This window comes from Lethenteron reissneri, chromosome 28 (genome assembly GCF_015708825.2).
Source record: "Lethenteron reissneri isolate LAM-NWPU_2019-01 chromosome 28, ASM1570882v1, whole genome shotgun sequence".
In the NCBI taxonomy this organism is placed as follows: domain Eukaryota; kingdom Metazoa; phylum Chordata; class Hyperoartia; order Petromyzontiformes; family Petromyzontidae; genus Lethenteron; species Lethenteron reissneri.
The window spans coordinates 7,196,159-7,220,297 of NC_083806.1; the positions used below are offsets into that span (position 1 = coordinate 7,196,159).

Below are 24,139 nucleotides of genomic sequence, written 5' to 3' on the forward strand. Positions count from 1 at the left end.
CCAAGCGCACCGACACATTATCAGATGACCATTGGCGCGCAACCGCAAAAAAATCGATTACCGCGTTTCCCATTAAGATGTAGGAGAAATAACTTGAATTATACGTATCGCAAGCGTCCTGTTTTAAAGTGGAATACATCGAGTAGCTTGTATTGTTTTCCAAAACAAGAATCGTTTCTCTCTAACGGTTACTACTGGTGTCGCCGTGGTACAATTTGTGTTACTTTTTGATTCATAACTGCCTGTGATTGTAAAGAATTCTGCAAGCGTTGCTTATATTGACTAAAAACACATTCGCTGTGCAGTGTACAGAATTAGTTTATTAGCCAACACATTAAGGACGTATACATTTTTAATCCTGTTTTTAGAAGAACATTTACATTTATATCCATCCTATCTATTTTAATAACCCATTTGAATTTGAATAAGTAGCACTTACGCAACTAAAGAGGTAACTTGAAAACATGATATTAATCACCACCTATATTTAAACTCGTCCTTAAAATCACCACCATCATCCGTTAGGATGCATTTTTCTCTCGTCATTTATATATTTCATTTCGGTTGGCATTGGCCCAGATCATGGGACCCCATCGTGTCGATGTGGGGACTCCACAAACATGAGGTGATCACTGGTGACTACAGCGTGCTGCTGAGTCTTAATCAGGATAAAACTCGTCCATGGTTATCTATCACTACTGCTGATGGTGGCTCAAGACAAGAGGACCATAATGCACTTCTTCAGGAAATGCTGGTGGGTTTTTTTTTGTTGCAAAGGCACAAATGGCTGCACAGGTGGGCAAGCCACGATTCAAAGTTCCACTTTACCGTTTGTGAGAACCCCTAAAGACATGGGGACCTGCCCACACCAATTTTGCCGACCTAATAATAAACAGTGTGATGACGATCATTATCATAACCATTGGAACAAAAGGAAAAGTACAATCAAGCAATAGTCTCTTAGCGGGCAACAAAGCAGCTCAAAATGAAATGAATGCATTTGAATTTCAATAGATAAATTATAATTGTATCCATTTCCCTACATCTGCCCAATTTAATGTAGACTAGATTTAAATAAAAAGAACACGCCGCTCGCGTGCACCTCAAAGACCTAAGGGATACAGCCAACAAAAACCTGAGAATCTGTGTTCAAATCCTAGATTTCAGCCACCCGTGATTGGACTGTGTGGTTGATATCAGCCAAGCCATAAATTAATATTTGCATTTTTAAAAAACGCCATTACGTTCAAGTTGGTTTTGTATGGGAAAAAAAAAATTGGTGAAATTCCAGCTCAGCAATTTTAAAACATTAGTTTGATCGTCATGCAAAAATCCTATAGTAGAGTGTGTGCAAGTCTGTGGGGTCTCTATGTAAATCTATTGATGGGTCTGTATGTCGATTAAAGCGAGGTAGGAAAGGTCGCGAGTTTGTAGTCTTATCACAATAGCCAAAGAGGCGGCACAAGAAAAAAAAACACACAAAACAGATTTGGCTCGTCAACTAAGTTCAGCGTATTGCAGCTCTGATGGTGAAAGCATTCACTGCTTAATTGCCACGCCATGAATATTTTTTTCAGATAAATCCACCACCGAGTGCACGCCGAACCACCGAGTGTGGATACGAGTCGAGAGAGAGCTCTGCGGAGAGATGCGGTCGTCTCGTGGCGTGATGACGATCAGCACAATTGGAAAATAATTTAAAGAGGGGGGGGGATAAAGAAAAAACGCAAATAAACTGCGGAAAATGTCACCACACTTCCAATTTTTCATCCCCACATCTGCATTACCAAGTTGCGCCCGTCACCAGGATGTCAACGGGCACAAGGGACGTTGTGATGTCCCAGCTGACAAAATGCCACTTCTTTATTATCATGCTTCCAAAAGGATTATTTCCTATTTAGATTCGACACGCAAACGAGTATAGGCAGGAGAAATATCACGTGCCCCAAACGATATAAAAAAAACACCTTGCAAGACTAAGCCACCTTTTATTAGGGTGTGTGGGCTGCAATGTTAATGCTCAAAGCCAGACAAAAGGTAAATTTAAAAGGTAAATTTAAAAAGTCAATTGAAAAGGTAAATTTAAAATTAATACAGTTTTGTGTTAATGTCCAATGCTCAACGAGCAAGACTACAGTAGCTTTGAGATTGTTTCCATTTAATGTTAATGCCCAGACCAGACTAAGGCACATTGTAAATTAGTATGGTTCTGTGTAAATGCCTGAGGCTTACCGAGCCAGACTAAGGCACCTCTCAATATTCTTCGAGTGCAATGTTCATACCCCATATACAGACCCAGACGAAAGTACTTTTTCACATTCCTAGTGTTTAACGCTATTGCCCAAGAACCAGTATCAACAGCAGCAGAGTCCATGGAAGGAACCTGCTAATTACTTGATGAAGCGATGTATGCAATTGTCTTTCTCCTCTAATGAGGAATCGGGGAAGGGGGGGGGGGCGGCACTTATATATCCTCATTGGGCAGCCCCCCGCGAGAAGCGGAAATTGCACATTGCCATCGCGTTACTCCTTCCACAGAATGATCTCTGCGATGTTGTAATAACGTCAATGCCCACCAGTATTGGCTCTCTCTCGAAGAGGAGTCAGAGACACGAGGAGGGGACCACGACAAGTGGGCAAGGCAACAGGCCGGACAGTCAGCCAGCACCAAATTCTGCCCCCAAGCTCTATGGTTTTCTATATAAGTAATTATAGGAGGACATGGAGAAACCCCAAGTGAGCAAGGGGGCAACACGATCCCATACACAGATGGAACAGATGGGGTCAATATTTTCTGTACTATACTTGGCAAGCCATGGTACGGCACCTTGATGTACATGGGAATGGGAGTTTCACACTATTTGTGCGGTGACCCACCAACCCTGGATTACAGGCCACATTAGCCAATTAAAATTCTTCAATGGGAATCGGCACCTTCAACATGGACCCTCTGAATAAATATAAAACGTGTTCAGCCCCTCTGCTAGATTTAGGCCATGTCGGTCGAGGAGGTTATTTGACCATGCTTCACTACCTTGCTGAGTGTGCTGGTTGGTGAACGGGCGGTAGAGAGTGGGTTGCGGCGAGGGGGGGGGAAGTCACCCAGGACCAATTTTAGATGCCGCTTCACTCACTGCTGATGTTTGTTGTTAGCAGGAATCGAACTGCGGTAACCCGGTTCATCGCGCAGTGAGCCACGACTAACACCACCACCACCACTCTACACGCACGTGTATTATTGATGAAATACCATGTGCGTTGGTGACATTTGAGAATTATTCTTTATTTATAATCATCGCAGCACGTCCACGTACGTGCATAGCAGAGAGAGGCTACGTACGAACTCAGGTGAATGGCGGCGAGTGACCCCCGGCGCGTGTTAAAGAGGTGACAGCGTTACACACACCTCAATTTATCTGAAAACGTGAGGCGGAATGCTATTTTCCACCGAGAAAAAAAAATCAATTCTACAGGAGTGAATCTCTGGGTCTCCCAGCCTAGACCGCAGCCACACACCCACCACCACCCTTCCACCCACAATTGCCGACGACATCACGGACAGAAAAACAAGACGTCTTCCCACCTCCGCCCGTCTTGAAATAAAAAAAATCGATCCCATCATCTCATGTTTTCGTATACCTTTTTTTCCCCCTCTTCCTTTCTCGCCTCTCCTTACTTGCCCCCGGCGCCGTGAGTAACGGCTCAGGTAGGGGCCACGCGACACGACGCTTAGCAACGGCGGAGCGGAGACATTTGCTTGGCTGGGAGGAAAGGGGTAAGGGGATGTGGGGGGGGGTTGCGATATTGTAAAGAGGACCCCCCCCCTCCCACCTCCACCAGCAACCCCCCCCCCCCGCCCCACCTAAACACCTCGTGTGACTCAATACAAAGGCCGGGTGGGGGAGGGGGTGCCGAGCCAGATTTGAGGGCGGCTTAGGATGGCTCTCGATTGAAAATCCATCACACGCGGTTACCCTTTACAGCGATCTTAATGAAACGACTTCGAATTAAACATCGCGCGTTTCGCCAAGGACGGTGTGGTGACACGGAACGTTACGATTCTTCCACGGATGTGGCTTTTTTTTTTCTCTCCCCCTTAATATCAAGGAGAGCGGTTTCGGGGGCTGTTGCTAATGCGAACACTGCCTCTTGCAATATTTCCTAATTGTAGTAAAAGAGATGTGTTGGTCGCGGTGTTATTCACGTTGCCTTCAGGAGAAACATTACATTACGGTTCCAGGTAATGGCTTTTTCTCACTGTTCAGAATAAGGGCCAAGGCCTGAAAACATCTTTTCACCATCACCACATTTTTTTTCTCGCGATTACATTCCGACTGCGCAAGCGATTACGTCATGAGATGAAGCGGCTTCTATTCGGAACTCTCACAGGTGGCAAGTGTGAAAGGGCAACCCAGGAGAATTACACCACGGATAAACCTCTCAAGTCCCTTGAACAGACGTATTTATTCACACCAGGGGCACACCTTTTATAGAGCGTTCATCGCATGGCAAACAATCCTTATTTACTGTCGAAAATCAACAGGCATCTCACTCGGGTTACCACCATTCGGCTTTGCCCGTTGAGATTTTTCCTGTGAAGGTGCCATCCGGCACAGACCGGGATTTGGCATCCGCTTTCAAGTGGCAGCAATTGCTTTGCATCGAGATCTGGCGGTATTCTGTTTTAACTTTATCGCAGTGCGACTTCACGGTTATAAACGACCGAGGCCGAATAAGAAATGTGCGGGTCTGTTAACGAAGGCGTTCCAGACGGCTGCATCATCAACAATCAACATCATCACCGTCAACATCTCCCACTTCCTCACCATCACCACCATCGTGTATGCTGAACTTCATTCACACCGTACGTGGCCAACCATACGGCCCACAATCGAAACACAAAAATCAGTTCTAAAAAAATTAGTTTTTCAATGTAGAGGATTTTAAAAGGGCATAGCTTTAGTAGCTTCCTCGTGACATTGCGCGCCGCACCCTACGCGCTTCCGCCCCCCGTCACCCATGCGCTCACACGTCGTTCATTTTCGATATGAAAAGGCGCTTTCAGTGCTGCGCTCCTATGTGTGAAGAATTTGCTCCAATTACCGTTATCATCACACTGATAAATCATTGCGACAGGCCCCATGGGAAATAGGAAAGTAGCAACCCCACCCACCCCACAACATGAAAGCGACAAAACCCGCAGACATCACCTTTGTGTCTCGCGAGCCAACGCCCGACCGTGTGCTGGGAAGGACTGCAGAGTGGTGTGAGCCCTGGCTGGCATGGGCCCTGGTGCAAAGAATGAGATCGGGCCACCTGTTCAAATGTCCCCAACTCTTCCTCACAGCCTGGAGCCAGGGCCACTGCAGCCCACAGATCCTGGCGCGACTCCACCAGCCGCACACCTGATAGCTATGTGACTGGTCTATGTGGGTCTCTATGCAAGTCTATGAGAGTGGCGTAGCTTGACTAGCAGAGGGGCCACTAATAGCCCGATGCCTGGGTCCCATGGGCCCGTGGGCTCTAGTGCAGTGCACTGCATGAACGCTCGACGGCTACGCCACCGAATGGCTGGCGGATGCAGGGGGCAGCGATGTCGTTCGGTGAGTGACGTGGAAGCGCCGATCTCCTCATTGAATACACACTACCCAGAAAATAAGCAGCTCTTACAAATGTAGATTCGTACCCAGGGCTCCGTAACCCAGGCTGTCCCATGTGAACTTGAAGGTTCAATTATATTATGTAAAGCAATTTGAGACCACGGTAAGGAATGATATGTTGACGTCACTGCCGTGACCTTGCATCAAAGAGTAGGGGAGCGACGCTGTAATATTCATATTCAACGGTGATTCATCCAAAATAAAATATGAAACGTCATTCGGCTCAGTCGTGCATTGGTTTTTGCTCAACTTCACTGAGAGCCCTGGGCCACGAGTGGAAATTCCACCATCCTTTGGTTGAGGCCAGTCTCTGCGTAGGACGACTCCTAAAGTGGAACTGATTTTTATTGACACTAAAAGGCTAACATTCGGCACAACTGAGCGCTGAAACATGAGACCCTTCGCTTTCTTGCACAGCTACAATTAATCTGAAAAACTGTTATAAAATGGTAACATGAAGAATAAAGTCAAGTAAAAAAAACTGTACAAATTATTTCAAAGTCATAATTTTTCTGTCATTGTGAAATAAATAATATCAAACGTGGTTGTTGTTTTTTTCCCAGATGTCCTTTTTCAGAAAATAGTCATTTATATAATATGAATAATAATGTCCTTAAAATATTTAAAATATATCCTGACTGAATTTTTCAGCTGGGTCCTGCAATGGGGTGTGTTGCCAATTCCATCGATGAGTGTTGCAGCACTGCCTGCACTTTACTAAGAACCCGGTGACCCGAGTTGGACTCCTGGCCACGACTAACATCAGTGGTGAGTGGTATCTGAAGCTGCACTGCACCCCCCCCAGCCCCATCCTGCCAACTAACTTCAACAACCCGCACTGCCAACCATGGTGAAGTACGGTCAAACAACCACCACGAATAACCGACCGGGCATAGCGTGGCCTTCGTCCATTAGTGGATTGACCAGGGCTGCAAGTTATAATTTATATCACACACCACGAGCAAAGGCAATATAAACACGCACAGAAATATAGAATTAATGCATAGATAAAGGAGCAATGTAAATAAGCATAGACACACAAACACATATACATGTATATATAATGTATATAAATGTCAGAGTTGACTGAAATAAAAAACGACCGCTCTGGTCGCATGGGACAAGGTTGGATTGCACCAATATTTTCCCTTCCTCGCCAGGGTAATTTAAAAGAGTCCTGCATCAAACGCGCACGTAAATTAAGTGGCTGACGCACGTCCAAGGCCGTTTATTCTGCGCCTGCATCCTTTGTCCGAGACTGCGGCCTCACCTCTTCAAAGTCGCGTTGAGACGGTATCTCGTGAGATTTCATCGCCAGCGCGATGAAAGCTCATAAAGCTTCCAAAAACTTGGATCGTCCCATGATACATTCCCACACAAGGCTATCCATCCCCAGTTCCGCCAAGGACTCCGCATGTGCGCATATGTGGCAGCTGATCTTCAAATTATCTGTTAAAATCATACCATTTAGGTGATATTAAATGTCCGGCACATGACCTTGCACGTGTGTTTATTCCACCAGTGGCTCACATGGCTACCAATGGAGTTGATTTCATTCTCTCCGCAATCCCCCCACACAAAAGAAAAGTCCAATCGTTGACGGGACTAGGAATGGCACTGCGAGGGCATGTGGGGTGGGGATGACTTGAGTTTTGTGGGCTTCGTGAGCTTTCATCGCACTCATTGGCTGTGCCCACGAGATAACGTCTCGAAGCGGCTTTGGAGAGGTTCGTGCAGCATGTGCGTAAATGTGTAGTTCTCGTAGCCCTCTGCTGAACTGAGTGGATGATCATCAGCAATGTGTGACACCGTTTGCATAGTGCCACACAGCTGCAGTGTGGGTTGTCATGAAGACCTCAACGGTGGAGGTTGGCTGCACAGAGATGTCGCCCTGTGTCCGGAAGCTGCTCAGGAAGGCCCACTGACAACGTGGCAGGGTGAAGCCAGGTGGACAGACAGACTGTAGGATCCCCAATAAGAATAGTTTGGTGCTGATTTTGCCCTCCATTCTTCCCACCAGCCAGTCTCTGCGAAGCAGTCCTGGCACGGCTGTTTTGGACCGCAGTGGGTGTTGTGATAAAAGACGAGCGGCAGGTGGATTTTGAAGCTCTTCATACAAGAGGTCGTGGGATCGATCCCGACTCATGTATATTTGGAGTTTGCATGTTTTCCCCGTGGTCGCGTGGATTTTTCTCTGGGCCCTCCAGTTTTTTCCCTACACATTTAGAATCAACGTACGTTTAGAGCATTTGGCTGCTATACATTTCCACATAAGCCACTTTGTTGAGCGATAGTTTGTGGCCAGGTCTCTTCTGAAAAATATCTATACAGCTCAGTGGGCCTTGGTCAAATAAAAGAGATTATGTAGTGGGAAGCTTGGGTTGGCGAAGGACGCAAGCGCGGAATAATTGACCTTTTAAAATCGCCATCTAAATGCAGAGTTTCAAAAGAATAAAAAGATCCATTGTGCAAGCCAAGAATTTCTACCTATCATTTCTTTTCCCACGAACCAATGGACGTAGGCGGGGGAGGTTAACACCGTCAAGCAGCAATGGGAGAGGCTTTTATTCATTCATTTGTCACCGTCTCCTCTGGCGGTCATTCCAACAATAAAAACCAATAACAGGGAAAAGTGCTCCGTGGGAGGCCTCGCGTGACGGGCAGGTTAAAGGGTAAAGGTGTACACCCGCAATTAATTGCCTGCACAATTGCTGGCAGAAGGGCCCTTCCCACAAGGAAGCTTCAGAAGGGAGCCCCTCGCCAAGGGGTTTGTGATGGCCTACTCTTCCACAATGGTCAGACGTCAGGGAGGTGGTCGTAAGTGCCCATACTCTACCCCACCACACGCAAGCAGCCGATTCACTGCTGTACCTATTTATTACTGCTGGGTGGGCAGAAATGGTGGAAGGGGGGAGGCACTTGCACCATGGCTTCAACTGCCATGCCGGGAAATCGAACGAGCGACCTCTGCATTGTAAATCCGGTGTGCTGCCCGTTATACTATGGCAGCATGAAGGTTAGGTAGGTAGAAGCAGACCCGAGCCATGTGCAGGGAGAGCTACTTGGGGGCAGGAGACGCCATGGCTAGCAGAGATGATGGCCAACGAACAAGGGGACAATGGGCCAAACGAGTGGCAGCCGTTGGAGGGAACTCGCCCAAGAGGATGACAACCACAGAGGTGGAGCGATGAAATCAGCCCATGCGCAGGAGCGAAAAGTACAAATGGCAACACAAGCCCGAAAGAGATGGCGGCAGAACGGGGCCAGCCTTTGCCCAGCGGTGGATCGACCACGGCCGATCGTGCCGACGATGCTAACAACATTTATAAGTAACGCGATCTAACCCAGAAACCTTTGTTAAGAAAAATATTGGTCGCGAAAGCCTACGTGTTTAACTGATCGAGGGGGAGTTTGAGACTCCTGCAGATGAGATGCGCATCCCAGCTACTCTATGCCAACAAAACAGGTCAAGATAAACTCCAGCTGGGCTCTCAAAAGGCAGTGGTGTCAGGGGGAGATCGCAAAAAGCAACTTATAAACAGGACACAGTGTTCCAGCAATCACCGCGTTCTGCATCACTGCTTGGCATTTGTGCTCTAAGCCAAACACAACCGAAGGGAATGCTTTTTGGCGGATGAAAGCTTTACATAAATATGTATTGAATCCGCTGTTGTAAGCACGTCAGGGTGGATTCTGGGCACAAATCAAGCAAATCACTTCTGCCTCCGTCCTTTATGGTTTCATAGAGGCTCACGTCCGCGATCGGTCACTGCCGAAATTCATTGCGGCATTTCTGTATTGCTGGGGTTCAGCTGCCAGACGAATAAGTAAATCTTCATGAGCAAATCCCCAATACAGCTTTACGTAACATTGCACCTTCACATCATTTCAACTCCGCTGCTTCGTTTCGTTTTTACCCCGCGGGCGACGAAGGTGTTCCTCTGCGCACGGCTCCCGACAGGAAAGCCGCCAATCGGCAGGCATGCGTCCAGGGCTCATTCATCACAATTAAATGCGTTTACGGCACAGCACGACCGGCGGTTGGGGTGTGTTGGGGGGAGGGGGGGGGGCGGTGGCCCCGTCATAACGACGCGGCTGCGTGATCCGCGCAATGTTGTCCAACCGACGAGTAATTCACCAGCTTGGTCACGTGCACCGCCGCGTGGTCGGGCCATTCACTGACAGCACGGTGAGCCGACGAGCAGCCGACTATTCATCTTAAAAGCCATGGCCGCTCGGATGTTCTTTCTCCGTGCGTTTCTATTCTGCACCTCTTCTCTCGTCACATCCACAGCCCCGGGTATCTCGTTCCACTGCGTCCTTCAATTTCACCCCCGGGATGCCTCTGCTCCTTCTGCCCGGCACCAGTAAGTGGATTGGGATCAAAACATACAATTCCCAAAAGCTCTCCATTTATGTCATCCCACCTTGACTCTCACCCTTGGCTCCAACTCACAACCCTTAAGTCAGCGAGGGTCTTTTAACGGGAAGATGCAATTGAAAAGGCAAGATCATGTTTTTTTTCGCAAAAAAAAACGGTTTCCCAACTCAAACTTTGACACGATCGCATTGTTCGGCCGTATGAATACATGTTTGTCTGTCCGTGTGTAGAATTCTTCAAACACTTAAATCGCTTAATAAATCTGAGACTCCGTTCCTGGACCGGTTTGTTAACGCGTCTTTCGTTGCACCCTGGAACCAAGCGAAGGACGTCCCGCCCCTGTGCCGAGGTGGCACTCCATGATATCTCAAACTGTGGCTCGTTGTTTTGATTTTGGTACACTGCTACTTGGCATGCACACCCCTGACCCCCCCTCTGCATTCTATTTGTTTCAGAGCTTTCAAAAAACGCACAAAGGTTGATAAAAAAAAACATTTGCATTGTCAGGGCCGCTTTGCACAACCTGCCTTGCGCTAATCCCGCAAGCCATCAGTCCCTGCTGCCCATTTTGAAGCCACCAACCCCAGCACACTGGGAGAAAAATAAAATCGGGAACAGATATGTCATTTAAAACAGAGGGGAGCGGGGGGAAGAAATGCAATTACTGGAAGGGTTTTAATAACTGCTGCGTTCCACTTGGTTGCAAAAGCGGCCAATGGAAGACGCCGCAGGGGGTTTAAATTCGCAAAGCAATTTTGGCTTTAAGCCCCCCCCCCCCCATTCCATCTGGAGGTGGTTTCTCCCCCCCTCACCCCCCCCCCAACAGCGTGCCCCCTCAAAATACCGGTGCCAAAGATGTTCAAGATAATATATAGTGGATTAGTGAGTAGCCCTGTTATTTAACAATTGCATTAAGACTCAATTCAGCCAATCTACAGCTTGCAATGTTATTTATATAGATCGTTTTTATTTTCCCCCATATGTGTATCATAAAGCGCAATATAAAAGACACGTGGAGTAAGAACACAAGGCGCCAAAGAAACAGATGAAAATCACACAGCCAATTCTGGAAAGAAAATGCCAATTAATGCGACAGTAGTTACCGTGCAAGGGATAGAGCGGGGCTGCACTGTCGCCGCATTGCGATTCAACACAGCGTGGGGACGCAGCTGATGCCAAGGGAGCGTTACCCGGTACGAATTTCAATTGTGCATTTTGTATACTGACACCCCTCTGCCAAAAAATAATTCCCTGTGAAATACAGAAGATGGTACGGTCTGTTTTCCTATAACACCGCGAATTTTCATAACACAAATTGGATATAACGCGATGAATGTATTAGGGAACGCATTTTTCATAACGCGGATGCGAATTGGGTAAAACCCTATTTGGCTAACGGAACTGCGTTGCGCAAGGAGGAAAAAGCGGTTGTGCGGCTGCCTCGGCGTAGCATCGTACAAGGCGAGATGCTGCTGGATGTGTCTAGATACTACTCATACTTAATTTGGAGCTTTCGTGACTGCAGGAATTACTCTTTGGTTCTTTCGGTAAAGTCACGTATAAAGAGAAATTAATAAATTAAATACTAGCATACGACGTTTCGATTGCAACACATGCAATCATCATTTATACCTGATGATGATTGCTTGTGTTGCAATCGAAACGTCGTATGCTAGTATTTAATTAATTATTTTCTCTTTATACGTGACTTTACCGAAAGAACCAAAGAGTAATGCTACTCATGCGCCTCAGCCATTGTTCAGCCTGCCTACGCATCTCACGTGTTATCGCGGACTGTGCTTTACCCTATATTATACATCATGACGCAAATTTTCCATAACGCAGTGTTCTTAAGGAACGCAACTACAGCGTATAGGAGAACAGACTGTATATCCACTCGTATTCTTTTGAAAAACTATACTACTTAACACACGTGGGGTTTCACAGCCAATATCCTGATTCGCAATTGATTTTTTGCTTAGGCCTCATAATGCTCCGGTCAAATTTGTGTCTTTAACCCCCCCCCCCCACCACTACCTGACACAGCCAAACAAATCAAGTTGTCACGTGGCATGGAAGCGTTTAACGATGCACCAACTATTATCGTTTCAGCTCGCCGTGGCGAAGTTGAAGAATAATTCTTGCTAGCAAATTTAGTTATGCTATATACGACGTTTCATTTCAAATTACATCATCCGGACAAGATACAAGGATTCAGACAAAAATACAGTAAGTCAGAGTATCCAGATTTGAAGCTTTCGTGACTCCAGGAATCCATACTCTGGTTCTTTCGGTAAAGTCACGTAGGTAGAAATAAAATAAAATTTAATCACGACATTTCGATCGCAACACAAGCAATCATTATCAGAATAAAAATAAAATAAAGATAAAAATCACGACGTTTCGGAGGCAACACAAGTCTCCTCCGAAACGTCGTGATTTTTATTTTTATTTTATTTTTATTTTGATGTTTTACTTACGTGACTTAACCGAAAAAACCTAAGAATATGAATCTTTGCAGTCACGAAAGCTTCAAATCTAGAATTAATCATTATCAGGTGGGAAAACCACAGCAAGAAAGATTTTTTTTTGCTGAAGTGGGAGAGAGATGCCGTGGTAAGAGGTTATATAGGTAAGAGAGGGGGGAGGGGCAAAACATTTTTCTTGCTGTGGTTTTCCCACCTGATGATGATTGCTTGTGCTGCTATCGAAACATTGTGATTTAATTTTATTTTATACCTACGTGACTTTATTGATAGAACCAGAGAGTAAGTCAGAGTGTTTTTTGCTGATATAGGATTTTGAGACTGCTGTGCAACTCCACAATGTTTACTGGGACTGAGGAAGCTTCCAGGATGTGGAGCCGACACACCAGACATCATCATCCCGAACAACACGCAGTACACGCCCAACAACGCATCGGAGAGCTGCAGCAAACTGTACACGGTAACTGTGTTTGCTGTGTGCACGACTTGTGCCGTGTTGTGCTCCGTGTGTTTTACACGAAGTGAAAAACCGTGTGTCTAAACCAGCTGCAGCTATTGTATCTCTCTTCATGTGCAATTTATATTACAATCTTGTCACAATTTGATCAAAGCTCATATAATTTATTTCGTCCACTCTTGTTTCCAACCTGCGCGCGTGTATAAAGAGTCCGATATGAAGTGCCGCATTTATGTTTGAGAGCAACCTTCGAGAGGACGCGTACAAAAAGCTCTCATTGATATTGCCAAGACCACTCTGGTGTGCTGCATGCACGGTGCACCATGGCTCGCGCGTGGGATTGTGCCCTGTATGCGAATGAGAAAGGCAGCGCGTTATTGACGACCAGCCGCTATTGTTACCTCGCTCTTTGCAGTAAAATGAAATTCGTGCTCTTGTACGACATTATCCTGCTCGTACAACCGAATACACGGAATTTCGCAATAATGTACCTTATTAGGTTAGGTCATTAATTCGACAGATGTTACGCCAAATTGGCGTTTACAGAATTGTGCATCTCTGAATTTTATTTGGGGGAGGCAGCGAACGATTCACGGCCAGTCGCCTATCCGAGCATGCCTTTCGGATTGCTCGATTCCCACGATGTTATTTTGAGTATTGTTAATATTTTATTATACGATTGATTTTTCCATGAAATGCAGTTAAAAAAAGGTTTGCTGCATTCTTAAGTGCGATTTTATTACCTCTCGGGGAAGACATTTTTCAGTCGGAACACATCTCCAATTACATCATGGATGCCAATAGGAACACGGGGTTCGATAAACGAAATTTCACTTTCCAGACAACTTTTCAGGAACGCATCCTTAAATGATGCCTCTATTTTTACGCTCTGCATTTCCAACCTGCACATATTTACGTACATGTACGTACAATTAGGTAGTATTATTCTGCTTGTTTTCCCAGGAAAGCATCACGAAGTCAATGTTCATGTACCATTTTATTGAGGGGCTACTACTGTGTGGTGTTATCTTGGCGTGGTCTGGGGACTGTTTTGTCGTTATTAAACTTAACCGCCTCTATGGGGAGGGTTTTCTACATAACCATAAGATGTGCATTTGGAGGCTTGCCCCCTCTTTTCTCTCTGCCTGATGAAGACCGCTTGTGTTGCGATCGAAACGTCGTGGGTTTTTTGCTTTTATTATTTTCAATTTATTATTTGTATTTGTAAATTTTCATATTATTTAATTATGTTATTTTTATTTTCTATCTACGTGACTTTAACGAAAGAACTAAGAATATGAATACAAATTTTGTTGTTGTTGTTATTACTGCCTTGCCCAAGCGTGATCAATCGGACGTACATAATTAATTTATTCATGATTTATTTATATTTAGTGACCTGCTTACCTTATTCTCTATGTTGCACTCCGAGAGATGTTTGCATTGTTTGCTGCTGTAATTTGCTGACACGGCCATACTGGACATGTGAAAAAGAGCTTCACAGCTCATCGGATTTTTCCAGTCTAAACATTCAGATCTTGAAGTCTCGCGACTTTTTCAGGTTCCTCCTGCCAATTTTTGTCGCAGAAGAGAGCAATGATTGCCATGCGTAATCCCAACTGAGCAACTTTTCGGGGTCATTTTTCAAATTCGGCAAATTTGGACCACGACGCCTTTACACAAATGGCCTCCTCTTGCGAATGGCCACCACGGCGGCAACGTGAGCATCCACCGAGATGCAGAGCATTTTCACCGTTTAACGCACCCTTACAGTAAGTAATAACCAGGGTGGCCGCTGTGATTCAAACCATGAACCTCCGGTAAAAAGCGGTCGTGCTGGGCCATGTCACGGCCCCGTATATGAAACGCCACAATTATTTTGAAAGCAGCTTTGGACAAAATGAGTAAAAGGGCTCTTAATACGACTACTAGTGTTCTGTAGTTGTTGTGTGCTGTGCAGGTGGTGCAACTCTGTCTGCAGCGAGGTTTTGTGCCCTGCGTGCGTGTACAAGCGACACTGGGCGAGCGCCGTGGTGATCTGTGCCCAAATGTTGTCATATTTGTTTATAGGATTTCCTTTCTCAATTCAGTTTTCAAGCTCTGTAAAAATATATACCGGACAGCTGTGCCACTTTTACTTTAATGGCAGCTTTGGAGAAGATTCAGAAAAAGTGAGTGCTCATTATTACTACTACAACTACGACTCTGTTGTTTCAAATCCAGCCGGATGGCATTGCCATTGGAGCACCTGACTGAATGAAAATGTCAATTTAGTGAGTTAATAAAATTCCGGTTTGGAGTTAATGCAGCAAACCATCGTTTGTGGGTTGATGAAGTGAGTAGCGCTTTGTGAGATATCAAGCGTGGATGTGGTATAAAGAGAGTAACTCCTGCCACATGTAATGTGGAATTTCCAACTCTGGCTAAGGGCCAGCCACTAAGACGATTGTCAACCCTCTAAGCTGGGCTGCCAACATAGATTGTATTTGCACGAACTGCAGGGTAGGAAACAAATATCTTCCATGTAGTCCTACATCAACTATTTAGGAAATTGCTAGTTTGCAAGCGCCTATGAAAGCAGGCATGGCACGTGCGGGGGTGGTGTGGTCTCAGCACCACGCTCAGCAGCCTTTGTCTCCCCAGTACCGATGTATACACCTCGCAGCAGGTACTCAAGAGTCAAACTAGCGTAGGCCCAAAGTTTAGGAAATGGCCACAGATGGCAAGCCGTGGCCTGGAATCAAACCGAGGTTGCCGGATTTGTAGCACTGTGTGCTAAGCTCGATAACCGCTGCTCCGGACCTCGCAAGCAGCAAAAACGGACACACGCAGGCAGGCACGTGCACACGCATGGCCGCACAAGTCTCAAGGCACACTCCTCGTGAAATATTTCGCCTATCCATCTTCCACGGAGCGCAATAGCCTAAAGTGAAAAACCGCGCCGAACACAAGACACAGTGCAGACAGCCTGCGCGATTAATAATCTCAAGCGCATATAGTCTTGACTGCTGCTCGCTGCACGGACTGACTTCCAGAGTTTATTTTTTAAGGGGATGATAGAGGTTACTCTCGTTGCTTTCCCTCGGGAAATATAACATTCCCCTCCCCCACCCCTGTATGCGGCGCATCCAAGGGCACCAAGACTCGCATTGTTTTCACCGAAACTACACATTTCCTAAAAACTTATATCCTTGAATCTTATATCTATAATCTCAGAGATCAGACTAGTTCTTGGGGGGGGGGGGGAATTGGATTCAAAACACTTTCATGAAAGTATTTTTATTATTAAAACCAAAAGCAACATAATCCTGTTGTACAAAAGTTTGCGCCGTTGACGGGTGCATTTGCGTGATGCGGTGCGCCAACTTCTCTGCACAGTGAACTGCGCAAAGTATGTGGAAGCTCCCTTAACTGACTACCATGCCAGCTTGTTTATGATAAGTAGCAGTTCTTAACATTATTGTTTTACGCCAAACCCAAGTGCTGGACTCACCTGCGCCAAGTTGGCAGTCCTTGATCTGAAATTGCAGCTCGTTCTCATTCGGTATGTCCTTCCATGTCGCTAGGAATACTTGCCGGTCTGCGCAGATATAAAACAAACACACAAATCACAAATGTCAAGCAACGCAACATGTAATACGCATCTGCTCGCACGGCGAACGCTCTGTGGCACTTCTCTACGGACAGCGACACGCCACGCAGACACGCAACAAGAAACAGCATTGTACGCGTTGTGTAACATGACTGGCCCTCTGTCAAACCCACCGCAGGATGCAAATAATGCTGTATTTGGTCAAGGAGTTTTGTTTTACAATACTTCACAACGATGGTCAGCGTGGGTTGGTGAAAGGGGCCCCCACTCACATTAGCTGTAGTCGGGAATGAATATCGAACCCAGGTCGCCAGGTCCATGGCGTAGTGCGCTAACCACTGTGCCAACCAAAGTCTTTCTTCGTTGCAAGCATTACAGAGCAACTGCAATTTCACATTCAGGTGGTCAAGCCAGATAACCGCGTCAGGGGTAGCAGAGGATCGCTGTGATGTCTGCTTCGTATTTGTGAATCGGGCATTTCGTATGTGCTGTGAAGAATGGCCATTCCCCGAAATGTCATCTATTGTATACTCTTTCTTTTGAAAGCAGTGTTATTGACGAATTTGTTGAGTTTTTGTTACGTAAGAAAAAACCTATCCTTTGAGTCACATCTCGACTACAAATCATGACAATTTCACCACATCATTGGAGTGGTGCTAATTAGAAAATTAAAGCAACACTCAGCCTCATTGTTTTTGATTGTTCCGTCAGTTTAAATCCCTGTAATGCATGCAATGACCGTGGCTCATATTTACGCCACGGGGCGTTAAAGAATAAACCAAGTGGCAGTGATGCCGCTCGTTAGCGAGGGCGCACGCGCCGCGTATCCACGACGGCGCCGTGTTTCCACGATGGCGCCGTGTTTCCACGACGGCGCCGTGTTTCCACGACAGCGCCGCGTGTCTACGACGGCGAGAGTCTGCGATGTCATTCTCCGCTATCGTTAGCCATGGCCAGGACTTGAGCTCAGGTCAATAGGCTCATAGCGGAGTGCACTAACCAATACATCTCTTCTCAACCCCTGCTATTCATTAGCGAGTTCCTATTTGGGCAAACACAGCGTGCAAAGGAGATGTGGGACCAAACTCTGCATACACGGCTGCCTTGATGTCAACTTACAGTTTTCAGGTTCAACCTTCCACGCAAGTTATCCTTTTAGTCGAGTCAAGCTCACGTGGCCAAGACCTATGTTCAGATACCAATTCGCGGCTATGTTTGTGTGTGTGTGTGCGTGCGCACGGCGGCAGCTGCTGGGAATGGATCCCAGCTTTTAGTGGGATTGGAGTGCAGTACAGGACACGGACCGCTACACCGTAGCGCTTTCTTGCCATTCAAACGGGAACGTTAAAATAATATTCATTTTAATTCAAGGTAAGCCGGATGGGAGATCCGTTTTAATCCCATTAAAATTACCGACGCCAACGCGTTCGGTGGTCGCGAGAGAGGCACGGGCGCCAACGTGTGCAAAACGTGCTCATTAAAAAAGCCGGTGTCCCGGCGTGTGCAGCTCTGAGCCCGAGCAGGTTTACTCAATCCAATCTCCACTCCCTCGACGAGCGGGGGGGGGGGGGGGGGCTTAACTGGCTCGGAAGTCATTTAGCGGCGCAAAAACTCACTCTCGCCCCCCTCCTGTTGCAGCGTTAAACATTTAACGGCTACATTTGCAGGTACGCCGCGCTTGCGAAAAATTCAAGGCCCGCAATGCACGCGTCGGATCGTGGCACGTGGTCGACGCTCGGCTAGCCGAGCATCCGCGGAAGATGAAAAAGTTGGTTTGAGACAAGCAATCGGCTTATGTCCTGGGTCGATAACTGGGAACGTAAAGATGGGTAAAAACTCATAGATTCTTAAGCTAACGATACAAACGTCGATACCCGTGGGTGAGAATCAATCATTTGCGACTTATTGTAAATCATATGCAACGACATGCCAATATAAAACCATTTAGCATAAACATTACAGATATCCGCTTGCAAAAGTCCAAGGGCAAGTCTCTAAGCAAGACGTTTTTTTCCGACGTTGAAAAATTACTCCGATTTTAATTATGTAATCTAGGTATAATTGGGAATGTAACGAAACTCGCATCGATTCAGTGATTAAACTCGTAGGTTGGCTGAGCCAGTCCTGCACCTCCCCCATTAATAACCCTCAGCATCGAGAGGTGGGGGGACACGGAGGATCCCAACCCCAGCTGAACACGTTTAATCAAATTCTTGCTTGCTTATGGTTTTCAACAGCCAGCTGAAACCTAAGATGCCACCAGAACACCACCGATGCCAACCATCACCACCCACACCAAACATCCATATCACACAAACTGTGCCTCGAGTATAATGCAGCCAGTCCCATTAGACCAACGAAGGCACAATACATGGAGTATATCATTCGGACATTGAGTACCCCATTAAGATGTGCAGTACCAAACTGCCGTTAGGTGCGTAGCATGCACATCAGCCCATGGTGGCGAGGCGTACGCAGCGCTGGTCCCATCGCTCTTGCGCACTCCACACTTGACCTTTAATCATAGCTCACAAAATGCCAGCAATTACCCCACTAGAATAAAGAAGAGGATGGCCTGAACTAGTCACCCCTGCACAAAGTCTTAAGCCTCGTTGCGTGGGCAGGGAATACCATGACATGATTTGTGAATGCAAAGGCAGCTCTATAATAAGTTGAGAAATACAGAAAAGGATATCACTGTGGGAGTAAGAGCTTGCTAACAGAAAATTCCCCCGGGAGCACAAACGAAACACGTCGCCTGCCCTAGCCACCTCAACACAGAGTCTAAAGCAGGGAAGACAACAAGTTGCTGCTGGGGGAATGTATAAGGAGCTGATTAATAAGTTGAGAAATCCTTAGAGGGGAATAACAGCATGCCACTCCAGCCCAATGCCCCGGGGCCTCAATTACACACTCGCACACAAGGCCAAATGCGCCGACAGTCTACAGGACAAGCCGGAAGAGCGTGGAAGGATGGCGCTTGTGAGCAGGGGGGTGGCGGATTGGGCATGCGAGAGGGAACGACGGTGGGTGAGGGGTGGGTGGGGGAGTGACGGATGAAATGTGTCATACTGTGGCTGACGAATGCTCCGCATTAATCTCACCCCTCTAACCTTCCTCAACCCCGATGGGAGGAATGGAGGCTGGCTGGCTTGGCAGGCGTGAAAGGGAACGGGCGTCGACTGCACGCGGTGGGGCCGCTCGGCCAGCCGAGAACCGTCCTCATGGTCAAGAGGAGGCCGTACGCACGAGGCAGCGGGATGGCGAGCCTCCGTGGAGTCAACGCGGAGAGCTAAAAACCGCCGAGTCAATCCCCTCGCATAAAACATTCACAGAGCACATGCCGAGAGGCAAGGTCGGCGTGCCGGGGAGCAGGGCTGGCAGATCCACGAGCCAGGTCAGCCGGGGTGCACGCGCACCGAAATGCTAGTCTGCTCATAATGATTAATGGATGGTTTTTCTCCTTTGTTGAAAAGGGGCCATGGATTAAAACATTGGCTTTGTGTCAAGCGGCCGTTGAGAATTAAACGGGTAATTGAAGAGCAACGGCACGGCACGCAAGCTCCGTGCATCGACGAGGGGGTTTAGTGTGCACCTCAAGCTACGATACGGACCATGCGGCCAAGATTTAAACTTAAGATTGCTGGACTCATGAAGTGGTGGGGGCTAATAACAACAATGCAGACGGACGAAAGATGAAGGTTCCTAGCGTTGCTGTTTACACCATTGCTGGGATAAGTGCTGTTCGCGAGCACCTATTTAGGCTTGGAAAGGCGCGAGAGGTGAACGATGTGACCAGCACAGCGCACTGGTCCCCTCGCCTCTCCCAGTGCTTATGTTCACACAGAAACAGATTCTCGTTTAAATCAGAGTCAACCTAACGGAAGGCCGGGACCGAATCACTCGCCACTGATGTCAGCCATGGCTGGAAATTGAACTCGGCTCGCTCGGTTTCGTCATACAGTATGTTCTAACATCCGCAGCACTGCGAAATACAGACACACACGTGTACTTCCACACACCCACGCAAGAAAACGTTTACCGAAAATAAACAACAGCACTAAGTGCTGTGCTCGTACCACGCATGGAACACTTTGAAGCCATGTGAAGTGGCCAATAATTTGCTGGCAGGATGTCACAGGCAAAACACTCACTCCCACACAGACGTGTTTCCACACCGCATCACACAGTCATTAAGGGCAGTGTCACCTCAGGGGAGGCTCAGAACAGGTTCAGATATCACTCCTGAATGGTGTTAGCTTTGGCGGGGAATTTAACTCAGGTCACCCTTAGGCCACAGCATAGTGTGCCAACTCATATGCTACCGGTTTCCACAAATGCACGCAAACTCACATGTGCCGACAGACACACTGGAGCACTCTGGAGTGGAATTATTCGTGCCCTTGGCGACTCGATGAATTGTCGCGATTCAGGCTCACAAATCAAGTCAAGAATCAATAAAAAAACACGTTTTTAACACTGGTAAATAATATGGCCACTCGTAGCTGGAAGGGATGACAACAAAACACATGATATACAATGTACACATTTTTTTAACACCAATTCTTAAGCACACGAAACAATAAATACATCACGGGCGTAGGAATGAGGATATATATGGTGACATCGATAAACCGATGCATCGTCCCCACCTCTGACTCGCCGCCAGCCCGAACAACAAGCTGACGCTCTCAGACGAAGGTTTCCCTCCGAAACGCTTCATCCGACACGGCCAGGGAAAGCCTCCGGAGGGAATCTGTCTCCAGGAATAGAAAGCGCCCGACTCTCCTCCTCGCCCCCCCACCCATTTCCGGTGCATGAACTTATTAAATTCCGCGAGATCCCACGGCTTCCTAACCACACGTGTCGCACCTGGGCGACACCCCGGGGGGATCAATTATGGCGGCCGCCACTGAGCAAATATGAACGGCCTCAAGCAGCACCGCCTCCTCCGTGTGTGTGTGTGTGGTGGCGCTCAGGTAAGAAAGAGAAGGCAAGAGAAGGGATGTGAAGGAAGGTACGGTCAAGTGGCGAAGATATCGAGTGTGCAGGCGGTGCAGACTCCCGGTGCCTGGGCCCCTCCAGCCCCGGTGGTTACGAAGAGGTGGGTGAAAAAATCAGAACAGCGGTCCCATTTAATTCCTTACACCAGGGCCCATGCCAACGATGCCAGGCCAATGGGATGGTGGAGGCGGGCGGGAGGACTAACGGAGCTACGTGGAGCGGCCGCGGGTTTTCGGGCGTGGTGCTAAGAAACAACGCGGGGCTCGTCACACCGTGGTCTCATCAGGTTCCTCCAGCATTAATAAAGATCAAAAAAAGATTCCGATGATCCCAGCTTCCACCTTGAAGGGTTCAGGAGGGGTCATTACGGGGGCGGCCAGGGAGGCGCGTCGCGGACTGCGTGAGATTAAATAGGGCGCTTCGTTTGCCGGGGCGGCTCTGATAAACGACGAACAGAAATACAGCGGCCTCCGGTGGTTATCATGCGGCTAAATGTGCGTCCACGCAAGAGGAGCGTGCGTTTGAAAAGCGACTGCGTGCGATTGTTGTGGTCGTGCTTCACAGCTCTCCGAAGGGTTGCTGGACTTGTATACGGCATGCGTTGGGTGTGCGTGTTGAGTTTTCCGCTCGCACCGATCCGACAGCCGTTTTCGAAACAGGTTTCTGGCTTACGGCCCAGGACCGATAACCGCGCGTGCAATGATGGATCGATTAACCGATTAAAATTTAACTTATAGGCTCACGATGCACACATTGAACTGTGCGTGTGTGAGAATTACAGATTTAGGATTCATCGCTGGTTGCATGTTACCTAATAATGATATGCCAATTTTATAGTAAGGCTAATAGAGAAAATAAAAACCTGTTACGAACAAAGACAGCAAAAATTACACAATAAATAATTGGTTCCTGAATTTTATATTGACCCCGAAATGTTATAAATGCTGTGGGGGTGGGAATTGTTACATTCCTAACAGGAAGTCAATAGAGTTGGCTCCAGTTGATTTAAGCACTCTTGTAATGTGTTTACAGTGTGGGAAGACGCTTGTAAAAGCTAACAAGTGAGTTTGGGCAATTTCACTTGCAGAGTTACGAATACAAATGCTCGTGAACGGGAACACGGGCGCTCTTGCTTAACCCCGTGATTAAACATCGTCACGGTACGTTACAAGCTGTTATCTGCCATAAAAGTGGGGCGGCAAGATTCACTTTTGCGGTGAATAAGCGCGCTTGGGCATGCCCACCATTAACAGGGATGGGACGGGTCGGTGGTCGAGACTAACGATGGAGCCGCAGTCAAAGCAGAGAACATGCCTGAGAGGCGATGTGGAGCGATTAAATCAACTCGCACGTAGGCGATGGACTGTCGCATCGCAGGATCCATCAAGCCGATGGTAACGGGTTGGGGGGGGGGGATCTTCATCCAGCAGTGGATAGATCATGGCCGATGATTTTACGTGCGAATAGACAAACCGTTATGTTTCCCGAACAGCAGTAGGCCGTGCAGATACGGGGGTTACAGCGGGGGTAAATGCGCGGCAAGTTTGTCCGTGAGCTCACTAAACACGCTTTAGTTACAGAAAACGATCTGGCTCGTTGCCTGCGCTTTCAACTAAACATCTTGGGGAATTAACGAATATGCACGTCCAGCTTTCCAGAAAAGTGTTTGACTTTTTACGTGCAAAAACCTGCAGCATTAAATTTTATGCACATAAATACCAGCCGGTTGGCACTGCGTGAAATAAAAAAAATGCGCTCGACGGTTACGCTCGTTTCTGTTGTGTTGCCATTGTTTTATTTATTCGGATAAATTGCCGCGCGCAGACGTGCATCTGAAACACGTCGGGACATCACCGTATTCATAAATCCCATTTACGTGAAATGGAATGCAATTTGCCCCCTCAAATCGTTTCAATCACAATGCAAATGTCAAGGATTCAATGATACCTTTTGGATCATACCGGCCACGTTGAATCGATACAACGCAACCGCGCGAACAATTGGAACAAATTTGACACCGGGACCATAACGACTGGGAGGCACCGGATGAAGAGGCGTGGGCAACAATGTGGCGATGACACACGCACAACGTGGAATGACAACGCACCCATGACATGCGACCAGCGAAACGTCGGCCGTTCGCAGAAGCGCAGAGGCACCGACTTGTTTACCGTTTGGGAAACAAAGCGAGACGAACCGTGCACGTAAAGAGAGTTTTCTCCCCCGGAGGGATTTCGTTCGCGATAAGGTGGTGGGGGGGGGGGGGCTGGCGCTGCGGGCCAACTCACCCATTTTGCCATCCTCCACAAACAGGACGCTGAGCGGCACCAAGCAGCTGAAGTAGAACACGTCAATGTTGTTCTTCACAGCCACCTGTCGGCAACACGGCAACACGGGGGTGAGGGGAGGGTGGGCACCGACGATCAGGACTTGCCCGTTTAATTTTTAAATCCTTTATATTAAGTTTGCTTGCTTGCTTGCGTGCTTGCGTGCTTGCGTGCTTACGACTGTGCAAATCTTTCCGTCGTTTTTTAACCCACTTCCCGTGATCCAATCGAG

At 47.4% G+C, this 24,139-nt stretch overlaps 1 protein-coding gene across 6 annotated transcripts in view; it reads right to left on the reverse strand.

Annotated features, from left to right (window-relative positions):
- The window catches only part of LOC133348891 (AP-1 complex subunit beta-1-like), a 73,190-nt gene that overhangs the window by 13,700 nt on the left and 35,351 nt on the right, over positions 1 to 24,139 (reverse strand). For all 6 annotated transcript variants that reach the window (XM_061561982.1, XM_061561985.1, XM_061561983.1 and 3 more), the window contains 2 exons: positions 23,869 to 23,953; positions 16,478 to 16,564 (listed from right to left, as the gene is read on the reverse strand). In XM_061561982.1, coding sequence (XP_061417966.1) covers positions 16,478 to 16,564; positions 23,869 to 23,953 — 172 coding nt within the window. The remainder of the gene's footprint in view (positions 1 to 16,477; positions 16,565 to 23,868; positions 23,954 to 24,139) is intronic.